The 16,679-nt window shown below is 34.8% G+C and overlaps 1 protein-coding gene across 2 annotated transcripts in view; it reads left to right on the plus strand.

Moving 5' to 3' along the window:
- The window catches only part of Gale (UDP-galactose 4'-epimerase), an 87,860-nt gene extending 77,843 nt beyond the window's left edge, over positions 1-10,017 (plus strand). For both annotated transcript variants that reach the window (XM_017618883.1, XM_017618882.1), the window contains one exon: positions 9,187-10,017. In XM_017618883.1, the coding sequence (XP_017474372.1) occupies positions 9,187-9,708 (522 nt within the window). In that variant the 3' untranslated portion in view covers positions 9,709-10,017. The remainder of the gene's footprint in view (positions 1-9,186) is intronic.
- Positions 10,018-16,679: the final 6,662 nt, after the last annotated feature.

Raw genomic sequence — 16,679 nt, forward strand, 5'->3', positions numbered from 1 at the left:
AAAGGAGGACAGAGAAGGACTATATTTTTTAGGAAGACAAGTCACATTTGAGGAGGACGGTTGGTCAGCTTAATGTTATACAAAAACCCAGAATACCATGCGTACACGAAAACCACAAATTTCACGAATGCAGAGTTGAGTCTCGTAAAAAAAAACTTTAAAACTTGATTTCCCAAAATATTTATCATGACATATTCATATTTCTGGCATGCGGGGCACGATATGTACTTGCCGATTTGTTTTAAAAAAATTACTTAAAAAGCAGACGTCTCGGTTGCTCAGCAAACCGGTTAATCGATTCTGCAATTATTTCACATTGATTCTCAAAAACAATGTTTCGATGTATGCTTAAGTTGCATAAACCTAAAAGCAAATTTTATAAGAAATTAAACTGACATTTTATTAAAACTAGTAGTAACCCCCGAAATCCGTGTGAATGCAGTAAAGAAATGTTTACTAATATTAGGAATTTAAATTTAAATATATAATTAAACGTGATATTCATTTAGCTCAAGAGTTATTTAAGAACTTCGTGAAAGACAAGAATAAATTTTGTGCTGCTAGATACCTGGAGCCTATTTCATAGAAGTGACTGGTGCGACAATTGTCGATTTTTCTATAAAATTTCACTTCCAGAAATGTCGGCGACATTTTTTCTGTTTCATATACGCTTGTAGGCAACTGTGATAATTTTTGGAAAACGACAGTGATATCATGGAAAATTTTCGACAATTGTGCTGATAATTGTCACTCTGACAAAATTGTCGCGACAAAACCAAATAGCTCCGTCCGAAAGCTTTCACAGGAGAGTTTTGTAAATTTATTTGTATGGTAACTGTTACTTTTCAATAATTTGAATATTTATTAAAACTAAAATAATGAAAATGCAATTTTTTCATGAGAATTTCATATGACTGGCGACAATATTGTCAACGACAATTTCAACACGACAATGACAATTTGTCACTTTTCCAATGGAATTTTTCATGGAATTTATGAGGTGGTGACAATTATTTTTATGAAACAAAACGCCCACCAAACCGTCGAATTATCACGGACAACATGGAAAATGCCTGTCGTTACAAAATTATCACTGTCGCTTTATGAAATAGGCCCCTGATAACCCATGATAATTTTTAAGTTAAGCCAAATATAAATTTAGTTTATTTAGTAAGTAGAGTGGAGTACTAAACTTAAATTTGTTTACTTGTTTTCATTCAAATAGAGGAATAATAACCACTGTTGCCGCGAATCATTTTTTGTGGTAGCCACCTGGTAGCTACAATTTTTTAGTTACATATACATACATATATACGTATACACCAAACATTTTCAAGAAGTAATGGTATAGAAAAACAGCATATATTTTATCCAACCAAAAACCTTTTTGTATAAAGGGGAAGTATACGACACCAGCTTGCTGGCTCCAGCATATAACTTACCAGCATGCTGGTTCAATATTTATTTCTTTTCAAATGAGGTCGAGGAAAGATGGAAATGATTAGAGCCGAAACTTCATAATTTGTCTACCATTTTGTTAAACATTGTTTTTTTTTTTGATTCACAACTGCAATATCGGGAACTTAATCTTCCAAAAACACGGCTTTGACTCATATAGTGCAAGAAATTTCGGCCAAAATACTTTTTACTTAGAAAATTGAGCTAACTTCACCACTCACGAAGGCATTTTTTGTGCAGCATAAAAGATCTGCACCGTTCGCTCGATTTTCAAAAATGGGGTGTTAAATTAAATCGCTTGGCCTGTAGATGTGCAAACTGGTTTCATTTTTTCGAAAAGAGCTGCCATCTGTTAAAATTTGAGCTCAAGTTATTTACTAATCAATGCCCTCAGATCCGCACCGTCCGTTCGATTTTCAAAATTGAGGTAGCAAATTAAAGGGCTTAGGGTGTGGGTGTTAAGAAGGTTTTACGTTTTCGAAAAATGTTGCCACCTGTTATGAAATTAAACTCAAATTAATTAAAAAGTTAAATCAATTATTAAATATAGTATCAATCGAAATAGTTTTGTAAAGGCTTTACTTAGCTACGTATAGGAGGGTTGCCACATGTTTAAAAAATGTAATTAAATTTAAATTAAAGGAATTTGGTAAGTGAATAAGGTATCGGTATATGGGTGTCATACAAAAGAGGTTTAAGAAGGTAGTAGTCTGGAAATATTTTGAATAGGGTTGCCACCTATTTGAGAAGTCTAATTGAACTATTTTATTCCCAAGTTATATGAAATGTTAGCGATGGATGTCAAATGAAAGAGCTTCAAGAAATACTTAGTTTGACAATTTAGAACATTTTTGATGTGTTTGAGGGTTGCCCAGTTTAAAGGCCTAAACTAAAATTATTTAATAAGTTAAATGAATTACTAACCGATGGTTATCAATGAAAATGGGTTTAAGACGTTTTATTTAAGAACTATATTTATGAGGGTTGCCACGTGTTTAAAAAAATGAGTTTCCACTTAATTCATCAGTTACTTGAAACATTTGAGTAGTCCACTTGCAAACAGCGTTATGTGATTTTATGATAATAAGCCATAAATTTAAAAAACGATTACGACAACAAGTAACATCTAAATTGAATCTTTTTCTTTATTACCTGAAAATTTTGATAATTAACAGCCTAAGAGCATTATAACATAGCATAACATAAAATAACATTACCAATCTACACGACCTAAAGCAGTTTTCTAAGTTTATCTGAAGATGGAGACTTTTGAAAGTTTATAAATAAGTATGATAGCTACTTTTGCAAGAGTAGTTAACATTTTATGCGTTTTTTGCAGAATATACAAAGATTTTGCACTGGGTTGTGAGTGGACATGAATCTACTTTAAATACTCGTACGTTACCCACCAAAAAATAAAAATCGAAAAAATTTTACATAGCGCACTTTGCAAGTGGACTACTCATTTATAACAATGTCAGACGATATTTAAGGAAATTTTAGTTCGAAAATAATTTTTAAGAGGGTCGCCGTCTGTTTTTAAAGTGGTATTTCGTTCAAAATTATACATAAGTTACATGAAATTTTAAAATATGTTTATCAAAGGAACGAGTGTTAAGAAATCTTTCGGATTGTGAAAAGATGGGTATCAATCGAAATGAGTTTGAAAATAATTTATTTTTAAACTTTATTGCCATGTGCTTAAAAATACTAAATTCAACTTAATTCGTCAGTTAATTGAAATATGTATAACAATTNTGTGAGTGGACATGAATCTACTTTAAATACTCGTACGTTACCCACCAAAAAATAAAAATCGAAAAAATTTTACATAGCGCACTTTGCAAGTGGACTACTCATTTATAACAATGTCAGACGATATTTAAGGAAATTTTAGTTCGAAAATAATTTTTAAGAGGGTCGCCGTCTGTTTTTAAAGTGGTATTTCGTTCAAAATTATACATAAGTTACATGAAATTTTAAAATATGTTTATCAAAGGAACGAATGTTAAGAAATCTTTAAATTGAACATTTGGTTTTTTTTGTTGAAAAATATAAGCTCAAATTATTTAATAAGTTAATCGGATTGTGAAAAGATGGGTATCAATCGAAATGAGTTTGAAAATAATTTATTTTTAAACTTTATTTCCATGTGCTTAAAAATACTAAATTGAACTTAATTCATCAGTTAATTGAAATATGTATAACAATGCCATGCGAAAGATTTTAGTTTAAAAATACCTTTAAAGAGGTTGCCACCTGTTTGATAAGTCACATTTGTTTTACTTATACGAAAGATACATAAATGAATTATCGAAATATTAGTGTCAAACGAAAGAGTTTTAAGAAAACTATCGGCTGACAATATTTTTAATTAGAATTGCCATCTATTTTTATTTTTTTTTTAAAGGTCATCGCATCTGCAACGTTATTTCGTATTTCCAAAATTGGAAGTCAAATTAAAGAACTGGGATTCTACATAGATGTGCACAGGTTTTATTTTTTGAAGTAACATGAAAACCGACACCATGCGAGACCTCTCATCACTCAGAAATGGTTAGATTAATCATTAGGAATATTTTTAAAGGTTTTTGAATAGAATGGAATGCCTATCTCGGCAGCCAGTTCGAAAACGCCCTATCTCAGAAAATTTTTCAACATCGTTCTATCTCAGAAAACTTTTCAAGAACACCCTACTTCAGAATTTGATTGAAAAACACCCTACCTCAGAATTTGGTTGAATAACGCCCTATCTCAGCTGCCGGTTCAAAAACGCCCTATCTCAGCTTATTTTCAAAGTATTTTCGTTTGAGATAGGGCGTTTTTGAACCGAATTCTGAGATAGGGCGTTCTTCAACAAAATTCTGAGATAGTGTGTTTTTTCAATAAAATTCTGCAATAGGTTGTTTTTCAATAAAATTCTGAAGTAGGGAGTTCTTGAAAAGTTTTCTGAGATAGGGCGTTTTTGTACCGGCTGCCGAGATAGGTCGATCTTCCACTCAGCCATCGATATGTAGGACAGGCGTATAAAAAATTAATAAATGTGAAGTAAATACATATCGTCACCCTTATGCCAGAAGCATGAATGTTCAAATTTACCAATTTTGAGTTATTGGGTTGACTTGATTAACCTTTGGATGTTCTATTTTATACCAAAAGCCAGAATACCATGCGTACATGGAAAGCATATATTTCACAATATTAATTACATGAATGCAGAGTTAAGTCTCGTAAAAAACTTCAAACTATATTTCCCAAAATTTTAATTTTTACACATTCATGTTTCTGGCATGCGGGGAACGATATGTACTTGCCGATTTGTTTTACAAAAATTATTTAAAAATCAGACGTCTCGGTTGCTCAGCAAATCGGCTAATCGTTTCTGCAATTATTTCACATTGATTCTCTAAAACAAAGTTTCGATGTATGCTTAAGATTCAAAAACATAAAGGTAATTTTTATAAGAAATTAAACTGGCAATTTATCAAAACTAGTAGTAACCCCCGAGATTCAGGTGAATGCAGTAAATAAATACTTGCTAAAATTAAAAAAAGCGTGTAATAAAAGGGTATATTCGTAAATAAACTTCAGTATTTAGTTGAAGACTTATTTAAAGAACTTCGTGAAAGACAACAATTAAACTTGTACTGCTAGAGGCTCGATAACCCAGAAATTTGGCGCCGTTTATGGGGAAAGGCATTAAGTATCACACTTTTAATCTAAAGCTTTCTTAACCCTTTCAGTATGAAATTTCAACCACTGATTCTAAAAATTAAAAATTAAATTAAAATATGTGTACCGGCTAATTTTGTATCGTTCATTTCAAAAATCACATAAACAAGTATGTAGAACTTGGGGCTTTGCCGTCATTCACTGTCCTTTATAATGGTCAGTGATATCCTAGGTGTTTAAAAAAGAAAGTGATGCCAACTATTTTTATTTTTTGCTTTCATGAAATATATTTCAAAACTATGAATAACACTGTGCCACAAAAACAAAAAAATTCCAGAACACGCGAAAGAAACTACATACTCACGAAACTAAATCCCAAATATAGTAAAACTGCGTTTTTAGTTTTTCACTCTGACGTCAGGATTTTTTTTCAAAGGACTTTGAAATTTTAATAATTTTTTAAAAAAAGCAGTGCAATGTAGATAACAATATGGGTACCAAATGAAACAGAAAGTTCTGTTGAGTTTAAGAACAGTAAAATTTTTGCTGTATGTAAAATTGTTTGGTTAGCAAGGACGAATAGGTATTGAAAATGTGCTTTTAATAAATTTTATCTTTTCAAGTCAATGTAGTTTGCAGGACGAAATTCGATGATGCGGTCGTATGTACATGTATTAGTCCTCAAACAATAATTTTTTCAAAAATAAATATTGCAAATATTCAAGGATTTTTAAGGACAAAATTTTTGATTTTTTTTTTTATGCGCCAAAACATTTATTCTGTTATAATTCTACAGAATTTTTTCTTATATTTGATACCCTTATCTTTATACTACATTGCACTGAATTTTTTAAAAAAGTTTTGAAATATTCATATTTTTTAATTCCAAGGTCCTTTTAAAAAACGTCAGGCGTCAGAGAGAAAAACTAAGTAAGTGATTCAAATAAATGACCACGTGCTTATTTTTTTTAAACATTCGTAATGTTTTTCAAGCTTTTTTGGTTATTTTTCTATAAAAAATACGGTTCAAGCTTTAACCACATAAATCACAGCTACAAACCTTATACAAAATTTAGGAAAATTCCACAAATTTTCAACTTTTTAATCTGATTCTTTAGACAACTTTTGGGTATGCAATTTTAGTCTAATGAAGTGCAAGTTTCAAATGGCTAGAAAATTTTGTTGATTTCTGAGAATATTTTTGTGGTGACGGATTTTTGCACTTTTTCCATATAAACAGGAATTTCATACGAAACAAAATGAGGGAGACCGTTAGCAACAAAATATCGACGCCCATGCCGAGATATACCTTTGTAATCATAAAGTGGGCGGTGCCACGCTCAACTCCTAGAGTTCTATAGCATTCTTATTTATTGATAGAAAATTGTTGTAACTATTAACTTGGAGTAAGTTAGCATGCTCAGTTATTGAAACATCGGAGTTTTCGTATTTCTGAAATTGACCGTTAGTGATTTGAACAATTTTTACCGAATTGCTTTTACGTACCAAGGTTATTAAGAGAACCCAGTTTGACAGAAATTGATAAATCGGTTACCGAGATACACATATGTGGTCATAAGGGCGCCACGCCCACTATCCAAAAATTTATAATAATCTAATTTTCCGCTAAGTGGTTATTGCAATCATCGATTTTAGGGGAATTAGCTTTAATAGTTACTGATTCATCGCAGTTTAGGTGTTTCTGTAAATTACGGTTATATGGTAGGTGGGCGTGGTTTTTGCCCGATTTCAAAGATTTCCAACAGATTTCTTTGCTAGACCCTAGGAAAGACTCGTACCGAGTTTGGTAAGGATTGATGAAGCGGCTATTAGACACAGCGTTTCATCAAAATAATAATAATTTCTACCAAAATTCTACTTTACATATTAGTTTTCTGCAATTTGCATCCAATGTTTACTGAAATATCGTAGTTTTTGTATTTTTCGAAAATACCTTTATATGGGAAGTGGGCGTGGTTACAGTCCGATTTCGCCCTTTTTCAATACCAGCCTACCTTTGATAAAGGGAAACCTATATACAAAATTTCGTTGAGATTCTCAATCGTCGTTTACACGGACGGACAGACAGACATGGCTTAATCGACTTCTTTATTCATTCTGAACATTTATGTATATATTTGTCTATATCTATCTCGTTTCGTTTTGACTGTTACAAACAACGGTTATGTGAACAAAGTTAATATACCCTTGTGCAACGCAAAAAAACACATGTGTGTAGCGCAGATAATGAGACGAATACAATTGCTTATTGTATCTAATTTTGGTACCACGTTGCTATGTTTTTATAATTTTTCACATTTAGTCTGTTTTTTTAATTTGTATACATATATTTTTTTTGATACGAAGGATATGATCAGGGAACGGATTTTTAGGACCTAAAAACCTATAAAAAAGCCAAATTANTTTGAAACGTTCATATTATCAGGAATAAGGGCGTTTTCCTCGCCCTTTACAATTTTATACACACCCCTTATTGTCTTCAAGCCTACGTTAGCTGAGAAAACGGCTTTGAATTTTTCCAACACCAATTTGGCAAGAGGTCCCTGCGCTTCTATAAGCCGCATGGGCATATGTATATTTTTTAATCTTAAAAAAAAATTGTAAATGCTATAATCACTCTTTTAAAGGTAGAAAAGGCAAAAAAGGGCAAATATCTTAAAAAAGGCAAAAAAAGGCAAATATCTTAAAAAAGGCAAAAAAAGGCAACATCAAATGTGTATACATGGAATCAGGGAAAGCTAAATCGTGGACATTCTTAATCGAATATACTCTATCTCTTTAGCAGAAAAAAAGGCAATTTCCATAAAATCCGTTCCCTGGATATGATCATCCTTTTTCGCTTTATTCTGTATTCGAAGAATTATATGGTTCAATGGAATTGAATTCAATGTTAAATATTTGAATAAATCATTCAGATTTAGAAAGCGTTTTTTAGAAATTTATTTAAGAAAAATAAAACATTTACACCCAAATTCATAAAAAATAAAGATGGCTTTAGCTGCTTTATAAATAGAAAATTTGTATGAAAATGTCACTTTATAGAGCTCTTTAAATCTATTTTATTTTTTGTGAATAGGGCCGATAGATTTTTGTTTGGATTTTCGTTGATTTTTAATTTCCTACCACAAAATAATTGATATCATATAAAATACCTCTTCGAGGTAAATATTTCGAGTGACGAAAGCTGAACTAGAATCAAAAAATTTATTATATCAATTTCGTGCCGAAAATTATACACATTTTTTAACTGCCCTGGAGACTGACGCAAAATAGTTTTATTTATTCGGACCGTTGCAAAGTTCTGTCCACTCTTAGGGCACATTCACACAGAATGCGGAGTCGAGCCGAGCGAAGCTGTTACGAGTTAAGTGAAGTTTTAAAATTGCTGTAGCTATATATATGAAAGTATTCATACAGCAAGCTGTTTCAGACGCGCTTTGGAGCGGAAAGCAAAGCAGTTTTTGATTTTGAATTTCCTATTTAATTTTTGAGCGTCATGACGCTGCTGTACACAAGATATCAAAGTATTCAATCAAAATCAAATTTTACAACTAAAGTTCTGAATAAAATTGAGCATTTTTGCCGCTTTTCATTGACGGTAATTTTTGTGGTATTTTTCCAGCCGAGTCCATCAGAAAAGCTACGCTTCGCTTCATTCAGTGTGAACAGCAGCAGCTTCGCCTTGTTCCACCTTGCTTTGCTCGACGCCGCCGGGCTTTCTGTGTGAACGCACCCTTAGAAACTCAAAATAAAAAAATAAAAACTTTTGCAACGATTCGTATGAATACCACTAGTTAGCGTCAGTTTCCAGGTCAGTTAAAAAAATGCGTATAATTTTCGGTACGTAATTGATATCACAAATTTTGTGTTTCTAGTTCAGCTTTCGTCACTCGAAATATTTTCCTCGAAGAGGTGTTTTATTTGATTATATATTTACTTGTATTACTTATGACTCGTAAGTAACGAGTATTTACTAGTATTACTTAGAATACTACAATAACCATAACTAATAAAAATTCCGATATATTTTTACAGCGTTGGGCGGTGGTTTCCCTTCGTTATTTTAATCCTGTGGGCGCACATCCAAGCGGGCGCATTGGTGAAGACCCTAATGGAGAGCCTAACAATTTAATGCCGTTTATTGCCCAGGTGGCTGTAGGGCGGCGAGATGTTTTACGAATTTACGGATCTGATTTCCCAACAAAAGATGGTACTGGAGTCCGTGACTATATACATATTGTAGACCTTGCTGAAGGCCATCTAAAAGCCTTGGAAAAATTAAGAAATGTTGCCGAAACTGGATTCTTTGCATATAATCTTGGGACTGGTGTTGGATATTCTGTTCTGGAAATGGTACATGCCTTTGAGAAAGCTAGCAAACGTAAAGTAAACTTTGAATTTACTGACCGACGTTCTGGAGATGTCAGTACTTGTTATGCCGATGCGTCGTTAGCGGAAGCTTCTCTTGGGTGGAAAGCTAAACGCGGAATACATGAAATGTGTAAAGACACTTGGCGTTGGCAAAGCAATAATCCCAACGGCTACGCTCCTAAATAATTTTAAATATAGGGTGAATTCCAAAACGTCAAAATACAAAGCATCAGTGTCTTTTATTTCTAAACAGCTAAACAGAAAAGGTCTAACATACGCAACCTAGTTGAAAACTAGCATCTAACCTTGGTTGCGCACATTTCGAATTACAATCTACTGAGGTTTAGAAATAAGAAATACCTGATGCTTTGTATTTTGACGTTTTGGAATGCAGCCATACTTAACCTCATTATGTACATTTGACATGCAAAAATAGGTCAATATACTTTCCACCTCTATCATATCGCACACCTAGATTTAAAGTGGGATCAACTCCCTTACTTACCTCCAATGAATGCAAATATTTGTTTCTTCATGATTATATTCACTAACTAAAAAAATACTGTTATACCTGTTTTTGTATTAAATGCGTTGAATCTGTACGATCCACAAGCAGTTATATTTCCCGAACTGAATTTTGAGTTGGCTCACTTTAGATCTAGGTGTGCGATATACATATGTGTTTTAATGAGAACTACAGGAGTTAAGAAAAGTCAAAAGTAAAATGCAGCGCTGTTTTCAAATCCAAATATCTCGAAAACCATAGCACAGATTCAAATAATTTTGATGTCACTCAATTGGAGATATGAATCCGTTTGATATGCAAATATTATATATATATTGAAATTTTTTAGCAAAAATCCAATCTATGTAAAAAATGGCAAACAATTTTAAAGAAGCACATTTTATTTTAACTGCCTTATCTATTTAATATTTTCAAAAATCGTATAGTTAAATAGCAAATGAATCAAGCTTTCATTTGTTTTACAACATGTTGTCTCCAGTCCTTGCTATGCAGAACGGATTTTTAGGACCTAAAAATCTATAAAAAAAAAGCAAAATAAAAGAACGAAATAGGCTAGAAAAGATAATATAAAATAGCGAAATAGGCAGGAAGAGGCACGGGAAGTCGCAAAAAGGCAAAATGAGGCACTAAAAAAGACAAAAACCGGAAAATAATCAAAAAATACAGTTATTATTCAGTTTCAGCGTTGTGCCAACTTCAGTGTCATTTTTCGTTCTGAATAGTTTCTGTTTGTCCGTCACTACTTATAGCCGTGCTTAATCGTCGTTAGTTTTTAGTTAGGTAAGTCTCATCGGATTATATTCTTTCGTTCAACCAGTGGTTTTTGTTCTGTGCATACATCCGCAAGTAGAAATCAACTGCTCACTTCTTGATTAATTGTTGCTTGGATTCACAGGCAGTGTTGCTACTTGAAAATATTTTTAGGTACCAAAACGCCTACCAAATCAGTTTCCAAACTACCAAAATTTGTTCATCATTAAAACGAGATTTCGCGAGTTTGCGAGGTTTTTAGCTACACAAATTAGCAGTAAAATTTAAAACTGCACGTAATATTGTTTACAGTATTGGTTAATTATTCACACCAATCTTTCAGATTAAACAAAAGAAATGCGGGCCTTTAAATAAAATAATTAATTTATTGCATAAAAAACTTTTGTAAAATAAGTAAATATCTTTGAGATTGATTCAATTCATATAAAAAAAAATTGTTTGTGTGTGAATAAACAGAAGCAGACATTTTATGCATTTCAATAAAAAAATCCAAATTTGATTCAATTTGCATATACTCACCCTTTTTTATTACCAATACACTCACACTTTGCAAATTGCCAATCTTTTTCTGTTTCTCTTTTTCTTTCAAGACAATAGGTAATTTCTCGTTAATTTCAACAGCTAATCGGTCATAGCTTTGGGAAGTGAGTTTTTGTTTGCAGAAAATTGTCTGTTTAATAAAATAAAGAAAAACAAAAAGAAAGATTACACGTGTAAGCAAGGTGAAAGCAGTGTTTTGAACGTGTAAACTTAGATTAAGCAAACAAATTTTAACGTTCAATTTGATTGCATTTTCAAAACAATTTTGCCTGCCAAAAGCTTCATCAAACCAACCAAGCTACCAACGGAGAATGAAGCTAGCAATTTTGGTCCAATTGGACCAAAACGGCAACGCTGTTCGCAGGTAGGTAAAAATCTGTTATTTTCTTTCTCTTTTTTTCTTGAGTTTCCCCTTGTGTTTCATTGTTTATGGGCGTCGCAGGGTTTCTGTCCTGTTTTGTGTATAGTAGCTTGAGTGGTTCGAATCATATATCAGATGCGGTGTTTATTTGTTCATTTATTACATTTCCGACGAACGTCTTTTGTTTGTATATCTTCATATTCCCTAATACTTTTTAGGCGCTGTCCTTTGTGCTGTACATGGGGGACTTTGGCTGTCTTATTTAAAAAAAATATTACTTCTAGTGATCAGGTAGCATGAATTTAATGAAATGTCATAATTTTATGAAAAGTCAAATGGTTAACAACAACAACCAATGCCATTAAGTGGAACTACCTTCTTTTTTGTGTCATGGTAAAACCTTATCTCTTTCATCCCTAATTATCTCTACCTTTTATATCTAAATATCGATATTTTGGTATGAATGAATAAGGTTTGATGTCAGGAGCTTCCGGTGAGCAAATCTCATAGCACAAAAGTCAGTTACTTGGTTTTGCAGAACCTCATACACGGTTTTGTACTTTAAACGGCGATTTATATACAAATGGCAAATCTCCGGATCCGTATGACTCACCTTTAAATTGATTTTATTGTGTGTAAAGCAAAGAGTTTAAAACTGATTTATAAATAGTAAAATGTTTGCAGGAGAACATCAAAAGGGTGCAACAACTATTCACTTGCAAGTTTTTACTAGTTTTGCGTTCAATAACATTTCCTGCTAGTTTTCCCTTCTTCTCAATTTTACGCTCTATTTTGCTTTTACGCTCTGGCTGCAATGTTTTACTGGAGAAGTTACTATACAAACCTAATAACAGGTATTTTCTTCCCAGAGAGTTTTGCTTCACATCGAAATTCGTGCTCCCTCATTTTAATTTTGACGCAGTTAAATGTTGATTCTTTTACTTTTATTTAGCTTTGCTTTTTGTTTTTGCTCAATTTAATTTTTCAAAACAAAAGAAAAAACGTTTGATATGAAGTGAGCCATACAAATCTTGAATCTATTTAATTTAAAGAAATGTTTTTTTGGCTTTTGCAAAAAAAATAAGTCCACTGCAAGGTTTGTTAAAAACAAATACGTGTACATATGTATATTATATATGGGGTAAGGAAATATCCCTTTTCCCTAGAAGTAAACCTTTTATTGTGGGCAACAATGATGTTTTTCAAATAAGGCAGATCGGAATATGCGCTCTCTTGGAAGACAATACCTGTAATTATTGTACCATGGTGGAAACGTACTTTTAGTTCATTGAAAGAAAAATTTCTTCAGTATGTTTATTTCATAGCAGAGCACACACTACTGAGGTTGCCGCAATATGTAGTTGCAGTTGAGTGTAGACACTCAAAAGAATAGTGGAGGAGCGAGCGCCGACGAGCCCTTGCCAAAGCGGGACAGTGGCATAGGTAATGTTCCATGCCTTCGATTCCCTCCTCATCGCGGCAGCTACGATAGTAATCGTTTGACTTAAAATCCATCCCGGCAGCGTGGGTTCCCATAAGGCAATGCCCGGTGAGAACCCAAAATACATATTTATAATTTAAAAAAAAAGGTTTTTGTAAACCATTTGATGGTTCTATTAAGTGTACTTACAAACATAGTTTTTTCTTTTCTATGTGGTAGACATAAAAATACTTATGTACATTAGGTGGCCCGAAATATTAAAAAGTGGGATTAACGTTTGGCCTAGTGCAGGAAAGGTGTGTGTTGGGATCAATAAAAACTGTGTAAAATTAGGAATCTGCACGTTGAGGCCGTTCGTCAGGCCGTTTCTAAGACGTAATTGTTGGGTTCAACAGATGCCATCAGTTTCGTAGCAGATGAGCTAAACAGCTACGTCTTGTGAAAGCGCCCAATATCGTGGCATTTACTACATTCCTAGCAGTTAAACTCGGTTGGCGGTACAAGCGTTGCCCAGCGAAAATTAAAGAAATAATCAGCCTCATTGCGTAAGTCGTAAATTAGGCTAAATTGTACGACTCGACAACATTGCNAAACTAGGCTAAATTGTACGACTCGACAACACTGGCATTGTTTACTGTCGTGCTGAAATAAGTAAATGACGAAAATCGTCGAAAACTATACAGTGCTGCCAAGTTTTTCCGTTTTAATACACTAGTCGAATGGAAATTTTAGGCAATGACGTGCTATTTGCGATACGATTCGACTCTCGAAGAACGACTTGCATACGACACCACTCTCGCAATGAGGGTGAATAGTCATGACAACTCTGTGTTGTGTATGACACTGTATGACGATGGGTACTGTGGTGATACTCAGATGGCGCTGTGACACCACAGGTAGTTGTCCGTACATAGGGCTACATTCACTACGTATTCTTCTACTCAGGGCTGGCATCGAGTCAAACCCAGGGCCAGAAACCTACACCTGCTGTGTATGCCGGAGACGATTGCACCACCACTCCACCTCAGTCAAGTGTAATGCCTGCGAGGGGTGGAGTCACCTCAGAGTCTGCTCGGGACTACGGACACATCGACAGTGGACCACGTCGTACGTGGCCCCCTGTTGCTCAAACAGAGCAGCCTCCACGGCTAACCTCAGTCCGCCCGAGCAGCCTCACACAGTCACCACAACACAACAACATAATAACACCACAGACCATACCACAGCCACGACACACCACATAACACACACAACCGCACCACCACCCACACGCCGCCGCCAACAACTCCTGGTTCCCCCTACAATCTGCACGGTAAGTCAGACCAGGATATTCCGTAATGTGACATCAGTCAAGTGCAACACCTGCCTTGGCTGGTGCCACTTTAGGGCATGCTCAGGTCTGCGTACCACGCGAGATTGGACTGGGAACTTCGAGGGCCCGTGTTGCGCTGCTCGGTCGCAGACTCCAATTGCGACGCCCCCCACCACCACCACAGGGCGGCAATCACCTCAGCAGCGCACACAGCCAACGGCGGCAAGAACATACACATCACTTACACCCCACATCACGACACGTCTCCCGAACCACATGAAGCTCCTTCAATTTAACTGTAACGGGCTACAGAGCAAGATTGAGGAGATAACCGTCTTCATGTGTCGGCATGGTATATTGATAGCTGCGGTCCAAGAGACGAAGTTGCACAGCAATTCAACTCTGTTGAATTGCGCCGGGTACAACGTGCAACCGTCGAGATCGCGAGCGAGTAATGGTGGTGGCTTAGCGTTCATCACGCACCACACCGTGCAGTATCGTCTTATCGAAGCAGACATCGACCGCAGGGATACCACCCTAGAATGTCAGGGCATCGCTATCCGGTCAGGCGATGTCGAGCTCGAAATATTTAACATATACATACCCCCTGTCACCTGCTGCCCGGCAGGATATCACCCTGATAGAGGTGAAAACCGTATGGTAGTAGGTGACTTTAATGCGCACCACGATCTTTGGCACTCAAGCCTGTCAAACGATCGTAGGGGAACAGACTTGGCTGAGCAGATAGACGATTCGACATTCTGCACAATGAATGACGACGCACCCACCAGGATTATGGGTAACTGCAGCAGCTCGCCAGACATCACAATAGTCAGTGTGTTTCATTGTTTATGTGCGTCGCTGGGTTTCTGTCCTGTTTTGTGTATAGTAGCTTGAGTGGTTCGAATCATATATCAGATGCGGTGTTTATTTGTTCATTTATTATTTTTCTGACGAACGTCTTTTGTTTGTATATCTCCATATTCTCTAACGCGTTTAGGCGTTGTCCATTGAGCTGTGCATGGATAACTTTGGCTGTCGTTCCTATTTCCACTGGCGTACAATGGTTTTCTGCCATATCGTTTGCGAAGCTCGATTCGGGTGTGGTAGATAGTTTAAGCATTTTTTTGTTATAGTCCCTTACATGTTCACGATATCTTGTTTTTATCTTGCGCCCTGTTTATCCTATGTAACTATGTTGACATTCGCAAGTCAACTTATATACACCTTGTTTGTCTAGTGGGTCTTCCTCGTTTGTGCTATTTCGTAGTATCCTCCCCACGTTGTCCTTCGTTCCAAATGCTGTACTGATGTTATACTTTTGGAATACTTTAGCCAATTTATATGATGTGTTGCCCGTATAAGTTAAGACTGCCCAAACCTTTTCATTATTTTCCTTCTTATTTGATTTCTTCGTTCTTGTTTCTCTTCTTATCTTGTTTACTAGGCCCTTTCTGTATCCGTTATTTTCCGCGATTGCGTATGTCGTATTTCGTTCTTTGCTGTAAGCTTCTTTTTTCCTATGGGGTTCCAAAAGCGCAAAGGCTGCATTTTTGTGCTGTTGAGGGTGGTTTGAAGTATTGTGTATTATCGTGTCTGTGGCCGTGGGCTTTCTATATATGTATCCCGAATTCGCATTTGTTGGTTAAAAAAGACAAAAAAAGGCAACATCAAATGTGTATATATATAATCAGGGAAAGCTAAATCATGGACATTTTTAATCGAATGTACTCTATCTCTTTAGCATAAAAAAAGGCAATTTCCATAAAATCCGTTCCCTGTTTATAACCAAGGCTGGCAAATCTAATCAAATGATTGATAAAGCTTATATTGCATGTATGTATGTATCTGGAAATTTTGTTGGTTTTTTAATACATTCGACTTACGTTCTTATTTTGCATACTTGAAAACATTTTCGGGGGAAAAACGATTGAAATGCGAAAAAATGGGAATTAATACATATTAGCAACGCGAGAAGGATCTTCGCGTTCGTTTTAAATAAAAAACACTTGAGTTTTTTAATAAACGTTATAAAAATGTTTATTTGTTAAAAATGATTGAACTTGATTTGGCTTATTACAAATGTATGTATGGAACTAATAAAGATAAAGATAAAGATAAAGATAAAGATAAAGATAAAGATAAAGATAAAGATAAAGATAAAGATAAAGATAAAGTAAATAAAGATAAAGATAAAGATAAAGAT

This window comes from Rhagoletis zephyria, unplaced genomic scaffold, assembly GCF_001687245.7.
Source record: "Rhagoletis zephyria isolate East Lansing unplaced genomic scaffold, Rhagoletis_zephyria_1.1 Rzeph_scaffold_01735, whole genome shotgun sequence".
Taxonomy (NCBI): domain Eukaryota; kingdom Metazoa; phylum Arthropoda; class Insecta; order Diptera; family Tephritidae; genus Rhagoletis; species Rhagoletis zephyria.